We start from the raw sequence: 8,979 nt of genomic DNA, 5'->3' as shown, positions 1-8,979 counted from the left end.
CATGCATACAGGCATGCATGCATACAGGCATGCATGCATACAGGCATGCATGCATACAGGCATACAGGCATGCATGCATGCATACACGCATGCATGCATACAGATACGTGTATACACAGATACGTGTATACACACATACACACACACACGTGTATACACACACGTATACATACACACACATACACACACGTGTATACATACATACACGTATACATACATACACGTATACATGCATGTATACACAGATACACGTATACACACACGTATACACACACTTATACACACACGTATACATACATACATGTATGTATACATACATACATACATACATGTATGTATACATACATACATACATGTATACATATATATATTATTTATATATAATATGTATATATGTATGTATATGTATGTATACATGTATGTATACATACATATAAATATATATATACACACATATATATATACTGTATGTGTATTATATATAACCTATATAAATATATATATAGGAGTTAATAAAGTTCTATCTAGGAATATACCTATATATACACCTATATTTACATACTACATATATCTATAGACATATATAAATGTACACACATACTGTATTTACAATATATACATACATGCATACACATCTATAAATATTTTTTATCACCCAGTGTGACAGCATAGGACATGTCAACAGATTATTAATAAGAATAATAATAATAATAATTATTATTATTATTATTTGAACTCTTTTGAACCCACACTTCTTGTGTTAGCAGCCGACCTGCTGTAAGGTATGTATGTGGTTCCTCTGGGAACCGAACCCAGGACTACCTGCTCTCTGTCTCCGAGGTATACGTGCTAAACTGCTACACTATGGAAACACCATTAAAGAGGTCAGTTGATAACTGACAGAGAGAGTTGACTACATGGACTACAGGTGGTGGGCAGTGCAGTTGTTATCTTTAAAGGACAATGCTAACATCTATTAAATCAGTCGTATATTATATTCCCTCATTCTTCTATGCATACAGTTCTGCTGATGCCTACCTCTGTGATGGGAGATTTGGGGTTGACGTTTCGGGCTGCTGCTATCTCCTGGAGCTGGTTGACCAACTCTGTGATAGATAGACGGTCATCTGGGTTGACCTTCAACATGGAGCCTGGTGAGACAGGACAGGTTAAGGTAACGCTTTAAAAAATATTTCTTTAAATAGAACTCGTTAAAAAAAGAAGGGAAGTACATACGCATCAGTTCATGATACACTGTGTACTGGACATCATTCTGAGGGATGGAGTATTTCCCATTCACGATCTGTAGCTTGGCCCCCTCCTCGAACGGGTGCTGCTTAAAACACAACAGGTACAGGATGCATCCCAGAGCCTACAGGGGCGAGAAGGAATTACAGTTAACGTCGACCAATAAAATCACACGCTTCGTTTTTTTTTTTAAGACACTAACTAACTACTGAATGCATCATGGGTAGTTTTCATTAATCTACTTCCATATCAAATGCTTTCAAACACACAGCACACAGTGTTGGTTCTGACCCAGATGTCTTGTTTCTCATTGATGGGGAAGTTGGAGTAGATGTCAATCATCTCCGGAGTTCTGTACGCTGGGGTTGTGTTCCGTGTGATCTACAGATCGAAAAAAAAAAACATTACAAACACACACAAAGTTTTTTATTTGTAATAGTGATAATACAATATGTTCAAATAAAGCATAGACTTTTAAAAGAAAGGGGACGAAGTCGCCGGTGCTATTATGGGAATAGCACTAGCGACTTCGTACCCTTGTTAACATGTAGCCTAACCCAGTGTTTCACAAATTTTATTTCTGGGCATCCATATTTTAAAAGTCACAAACCTTCACCACCCAGGTCAATAGACGACCCCCAAAAAAGAAAATCTCTTGCGAGCCACCTGAGGGTCGCGACCCAATCTTTGGTAAACAATGGCCTAACCTGTTGAAGCCTGACTATTCCGTCCAGCAGCTGCCTGAATAATATTATATTCAAATCTCTGGGGTCCTGTGTACTTCCTGTATGTGAGCCTGCGGGTCTATAGTATTAACGTAATTAACTCAAATGATCGGTACTTCCTCCCTGTGCACTGATTAATGGAATTAAATGTTTTTTGGTTCCTGTTCCGTCGCGTGATGCCAGCAGGGTTATTTTCAGTCTCTGTTGATGGACTCACCGTTGATGATGAGTGAAAATAGTTACAATAATATTTATAAATTAGAACTAAGATTATATTTAACAAAAAAGTATCAGACACTGTCATAAAAAAATGATACACAGTATCAAATTATCAACAAAGGAAAGGCAGTAAAAACAGTGAAAGTAAAAACCTAATATGATTAAATATATAAATAAATTGTCTGTCGAAACACATTAATTTCATTCATTTAAATTTTTTTCTGCCATATATTGGAATGTCTGACAATCCTGATTAATTACAATTAATCGCGAATAGTTTTAATCACGATTAATCGCGGCTCATGATTAAACCACGGAAAACTGTGACACTTAGGTAGGCTCTGTGTGTGTGTACCTCGTCCTCCACCATCGACCTCTTCTGTGCCGACCAGCTGTAGTCAGGGTAATGCGACACTGTGGTGGCGCTGCCAAAGTCACAGAGCTTGACGGTGCCCTGGTTACTAATTAAAAGGTTCTCAATCTGCAACACATCAAAGGAAGTGCTGTGATGTCGACCTTTGTGTTTATAAGCGTCACCGGCGACCGTGACCGCGGTGAAGTCAGTTTTCATTTACACGACACGACTGTTCGTAAACATCCACGCGCTCCGTGGTCATAGCCTGACGTACCTTCAGGTCCCGGTGAATGATCGGAGGTTTCTGTTTGTGCATGTGCTGCACGGCGCGACACGCCTGGTAGAAGATTTTCAGCACTGTGTCACATGACAGGGGGGCACGCTGCTCTACCCGCTTCATGAAGTCCACCAGCTGACCTGAGGTGGAAGACGAGCAGGAGGATCAGGAGTAAAGCACGAAAAGGTTTTAGGAAAAACATTTTTAATTTTAAAAACATTGGGTTTTTATGGGTATTTTTATAGTGTAAAAAAATTAATTTGAACTTTACTGATCCTATATTTGGGAAATTCTTGTGTTAACAACTGATCTGCTGCAACAGGCTGCCCCTGGCAGGTGCCAAGTATGTGGTTTCTCTGTGAATTGAACCCAAGATTCTCTTCTTCCGAGAATGGAACTGTATTTTCTGTTAATTTTACTGCGATACTCTTTGTTTCTTGTACACTGAAGTACAGTGAGATTTTATTTTGAAAAGACAATTAAGTCAAATCTATGATAATTACACTACTAAAAACCATATTAAGTAAGTCTGAAGTTTGACTATTAAGGATCTGTTTAATAAAAGTTTTCCAGCAAATACTTGTAAGCCCTTAACCATCTGACGGTCGTGGACAGGATGTTGTTTTATGATAGGGTCCTAAAGCCCACACTGGAAAACTGTGGATTTGGGGGCCACCAGAATAATATTGATTTAATTTTTTTTTTTAAGGAAAGAAAAACGACTGCAGAAACAGAACAAGAAGAAAGAAGGTCCCAGACAGGAAGTGTTTCATCATCTCTCATGTCTTTCAGTTAAAGTGACTGCACTGACTAGGGCACAGCCTGGGGAACAGCCTGGGGCAGTAGACAGCAGGCAGTAGACAGACCAATAGGATATGAAACAGTTTCATTTCTGTTCAGTTTTATTTAGGTCTGTAGCAGGTCTATGATTATTTTAATGTTTTTAATTATTTTAATATAACTGACTGTCTGGGTACTCGGGTACTTGTACGTGTGACATGTGACAAATAAAGGCATCATGAAAATGTGGTCTGTATTTCGTTACATGTGGCCCAATTACAGAGTTTAATCAGGTCATACTTGGCTATTTGCACACAACTTCCTGTATTCTCCCCATCTCTGACCCGATTAGTATAAACCCTGTGTGTGTCTGTGTGTGTGCATGAGTGTGCATGTGCGTGCGTGTGTGTACCTTTACACAGCTCAGTGAGGATCAGGAATTCGGCCTGTCCAGTGCCAGATTCGTCTTTGCTGATGGACGCAGCGGAGCAGAACTGGACCATGTTGGGATGACCTGACAGCTTTTTCTATGGAGGTCAAAAGGTCATGGTCACAAAGCAGGATAGACACCATGTAAACTACACAGGTGAATTTAACAGAAATGACAAATAAATAAATAAACATAAAATAATATATATATACATATATACACACATATATATATACACACAAACACATATATATAATATATATATAACAATTTCATAATCATAACCAGTGTGAATCAGTGAACAACATGTGTGTGTATTATTGGTGTTCTCTCGCCTCTATTTATTTATCAAACATGCTAATCTCCTGGGAAAAGATACAGAACAGTCATATAGTGATGTGTCGTTCACGAGTGATTCGTTCAATACGACTCCCGAGTCATATGAAAGATTTGTTCATATTGAACTCACAAATCACTCTCTGTGAATTAATCACTCTCTGCAAACTAATCTTTCACTGTGAACTACTCACTCATTGCAAACGAATCACTCACTGCAAACGAATCGCTCACAGTAAACAAATCGCTGACTGCGAACTAATCACTCTCTGCAAACTAATCTTTCACTGTGAACTAATCTTTCACTACGAACAAATTACGCTCTGCAAACTAATCTTTCACTGTGAACTAATCTTTCACTATGAACGAATCACTCTATGTGAACTAATCTTTCGCAGTGAACTAATCTTTCGCAGTGAACTAATCTTTCGCAGTGAACTAATCTTTCGCTGTGGACTAATCTTTCGCCGTGAACGAATCACTATGAACGAATCACTCTATGTGAACTAATCTTTCGCAGTGAACTAATCTTTCGCAGTGAACTAACATTTCGATACGAACGACACACTCTCTGACCTAATCTTTCGCTGTGAACTAATCTTTCGCAGTGAACTAATCTTTCGCTGTGGACTAATCTTTCGCCGTGAACGAATCACTATGAACGAATCACTCTCTGTCAACGAACCTTTCGCTGTGAACTAATCTTTTGCTTCGTTCTCACAGATTCATTTCATTTGTCACGTGACAGAGAGCTCGGGTCTCTTTTGCTCTCATTCATCTTCACATTGTGGTGTGTTTTTCTGTATGTTTTCACATGGTTTAATTGCTTATGGCATTTTGTGTACTTTGTAGACTTTGTCAGCAGAAGCAAACCATGTTGCCTTCAGTATTTAGTGTCTGAGAACCGCAGCCTTCTTTACAACGCCCACAATAGGGCTAAGCGCCACCTGCTGTAAAACAAATGAAATTATTCATTCAAGATTCATTCACAACTCATTCATTTTACTGTTCGAGAGTCAAAGATCTGAATCAGTAAAAAGAGTTGGTCTTCCCATCACTAGAGTCATAGAAAACCCAAACCAAAAAACGAGTTTAAACGTTGACAGCAAATTCAAATCTCCCCCTGGACGTTGTTGCCGGTAAATTGTTTGTTGTCGACAGTAAACAGCAGTAATGATGGTCTGTCACTAATCTTACTGCATTGTCAAAACGCGGCTTTGCAGCGTCATCATCAATCAGAGACACTGCATTAGGATTTGACGAAAACAAACGAGTCTTTCACGACGGTCTGAAAATAAAAATGAATACCATGAAGCAGACTTCCTGTATGATCTCCTTGTTTTTCTCCTCTTCGTTGGACAGCAGCCTCTGAAAGACAGACACGAGCATAAACACGTCACATCTTATTTTAAAGGTTTGTGGTTCAAATCTCATGTGGTCGGATGTTCATAACGTTCCCCAAATGACCTACTGACACAGTGTACTGCGATGAACACTTAACAAATGTGGACAAAACTATGACCCTAATAAAATTCATCAAGAAAAGATATGAGTATGTGTGCATGTTTACTATACTAGTGGGAACATGAACAAAATTCTGTCCTAGTGGGGACATTTTTCAGGTCCACACTGAGTTGGAGGGTATCTGATGTTCAGGGGTGTCTGATGTATCTGATGTATCTGTTGTATCTGGGGTGTGTGTGTGTGTGTGTGTGTGTGTGTGTACCTTTAGAGCAAAGTCTTTGCCACTGCTCATGTCTTGGGCTTCATACACGAAAGCAAATCCACCTGAGAAGACAGACCATGGAAAATAATGTATGTAGTTGTCGTAATATACGAGTGTCGGTTGCTCACCACCCCTAGCATCTGTCTGATACATATGCCTTCAAACAGACTCATTTAAGTCAAAATCCAAGCTCCCACCTTTGCTGAAGTCAGTCTAATTCAGGACGTGTGTATGACTGCTGTTAAGCCCTGCTCACCATATAATCGTGACATTATATGGCATCATGACTCTTCATAATTATTTTATAACATGATTTTTTTTTTTTTACACAGACACAGACGTTCATTGACTAAGAAAATGCTGGGATTCACTGACTCCATTAGCAAAAATGAAGCTGACTTCAGCAGAGATAGTCGATAAATTTAGTACTTAAACCTTACAATGTTAAACTTATGAGCTACAACAAACCAACGACAGATGTTGTTTAATGATAAACTGAGCACTTCCCCATGGGTATGTTTATTATTTATGGTAGAGTAACAGTAACAGGTAGACTATAATTATGTGTCAGCCACAACTCTGAAACGGGGTAGATGCCGCTGTTTAGGGTATATAGCGGAAAACCATGTATACAAGTACCAGTTTTAGAAAAAGAAACAAAACAAACTATACATTTCTGACCACCGGCCAATGGCTATACTCTATCTTGGTTAACAGCAAAGCCTTTGAAGATTAAAACAACTCAAATCGTTGACTAAATGATTAAATATAGCGCCACCTAGCATTTTGATGGGGAGGTTGCTAGGGCTAACTAATGTAAACCAAGCATAAAAAAAACAAAGCTATCTCATTAGCTTAGCCTAGAAAAAAAATGTAGGGCTCTAATGGCGGCTGTGCAATCTAGTAAATATCTGATCAATATCTCTTCACAGAAAGGTGTGTCTGACATCTGATCTGCTGAGGACAGTTGGCTGAAATTCCAAAATGTTAGTATTAAATAACATATAAATGGGACAAAGATCTGTGGCCCTGCCTTTTTAACTGAGCTAGAAACATGAGACATTAACACAGCAAACTGTTCAAAGTAAGGAGCAGGTCAATGTGGTGCCGAGTAAATCAACGACCAAGTTTGGTTTGTTGAGTGAAGCCCTTAAAAAAAGTGACACTTAATACTCTGAAGGTTCTTCCAACTGTGAGCCGTTTCATTTGTTCTGAATATTTCTTAAAATCAACTCAACAGTTTCACTAACTTTGCCTTTCGACAGCACACCTGTCCCTGAAGGCATCATGACTTCCTGTGTTTTGTTTTGAGACTTCCGAACAAAGAAATGAAACCTGAAAAGCTTCATTTTCCTTTCTCTGATTACGACAGCATTCCAGAAGGAATAGAAAATAAACTTGAACTTTTGTCCATAGTACGTCAATTTGGTTGCAGCCAAGGATTCTACTCTCCCAATACTTATTTTGAAATATAAATACAACAATGTCTTTTAGTGTGGAAGAAATGTCTGTTGTAAAAATGATCTGAGTAACTTCAGCGTATTCTGGGGAAGCCGTGGTTAACCTTGACACACCATGCTAATGAAACAAGCCGACAGTCTATTTTTAGTGCCACATACCAACTAAACTTGCACTTTAATTCAATTATTGTATTTTTTTATTGAAAAAGAGATGAACAAAAAGTCCACTACAGATGAATCCACAAGACGGACTATTCCAGAAGGTTTTGACGCAGACAAATGAAGTACTGTAGATCCAAAGCTTTCATGCTAACAAACGCTAAAATGTAGTGACATACTGCATTTCATAACAAGTTCCAGTGTTCTGAAGTTTTTTCCTACCCGAGTTAACTGCGCATGCATACATCGGCCAATTTGCCGCTGCAGACAAGCCATAGTTTTCTGCTACCCGACCGATAAACAAGGTTAGTTTCTTGTATTTTTAATACTTTATATGACCAGTATGCAATGCATCAGTTTGACAGTGAATTTATTTCAACTTGCCACGTGCATGAGATCGTGTCTGAATGCAGTTTGAATAGCTAATACTGCAAATTATCGTCATTTTCTTGTAGTCATAAAACTTGCTCATGTAGCCTGCTAACATATGTGTATGCAATTCGAATGTCTAATAGCGCTGTGATTTTCCAGCTGTTTTAAAACAGTACCTTACTAAATTAGCGCAGGGTTTACAGTATTGCATAAGCTCGTTTACAAGTCTCTGATATTGGCCTACAGACATGGATGGAAGTGTATGGGCCCCTGACATTTTTCCATGAAAATAAGTATTTCTTTCATGATTGATCGCTACACGTTTTTGTAGGTATATATTCAGTTTATTTCCCTTGTGTGCATTGAAACTATACACACACAAAAAAACGGAGAAAAAGGCAAATTTGACATAAATTTATAACCATTTTATGAATTTTGTGTGAGAGAAATAATTTAATAGAAAAAAGCTAGGTGATCACTGTTGATCTTTCATTCTAAAATCTCTTACATTGGATGAATTAGGGCTCAAGGTTACAGTGGATATAAAAAGTCTACACACCCTTGTTCAAAGCCAGGTTTTTGTGATGTAAAGAAAAGACACAAGCATAAATCATTTCATAACTTTTTCCACTTTTAATGTGACCCATAACATGTAATAGGCAATTGAAAAACAAACTGAAATCTTCACAAGGGAAAAATAAAAAATAAAAACCTAAAACAACCTTGTTGCATAAGTATGCACACCCTTAAACTAATACTTTGTTGCAGCACCTTTGTCTTTAATTACAGCACTCAGTCTTTTTGGGTAGGTGTCTATGAGTCTGGCACATCTTGATGTCACAATATTTGCCCATTCTTCTTTGCAAAATTGCTCCAAATCTGACAGATTGCG

At 38.2% G+C, this 8,979-nt stretch overlaps 1 protein-coding gene and 1 long non-coding RNA gene across 2 annotated transcripts in view; one reads left to right on the top strand and one right to left on the bottom strand.

The window, feature by feature from the left end:
- Positions 1–8,979, bottom strand: part of LOC103396948 (cyclin-G-associated kinase-like) — a 28,671-nt gene that overhangs the window by 13,005 nt on the left and 6,687 nt on the right. Inside the window, 8 exon segments of the mRNA XM_008335190.3 lie at positions 1,039–1,151; positions 1,237–1,372; positions 1,540–1,629; positions 2,548–2,673; positions 2,822–2,964; positions 4,017–4,131; positions 5,679–5,738; positions 6,097–6,158. Of these exon segments, the coding sequence (XP_008333412.1) occupies positions 1,039–1,151; positions 1,237–1,372; positions 1,540–1,629; positions 2,548–2,673; positions 2,822–2,964; positions 4,017–4,131; positions 5,679–5,738; positions 6,097–6,158 (845 nt within the window).
- LOC112486367 (uncharacterized) lies at positions 2,918–3,849 on the top strand. The gene is made up of 2 exons (XR_003048789.1): positions 2,918–3,010; positions 3,534–3,849. It is a non-coding gene; the product is annotated as an uncharacterized LOC112486367 (long non-coding RNA).

The sequence above is a fragment of the Cynoglossus semilaevis genome, chromosome W, assembly GCF_000523025.1.
Source record: "Cynoglossus semilaevis isolate Cse_v1.0 chromosome W, Cse_v1.0, whole genome shotgun sequence".
NCBI classification, from domain to species: Eukaryota; Metazoa; Chordata; class Actinopteri; order Pleuronectiformes; family Cynoglossidae; genus Cynoglossus; species Cynoglossus semilaevis.
The sequence above is the reverse complement of the archived record's forward strand: the minus strand, read 5'-3'. Positions and strand labels throughout refer to the sequence as shown.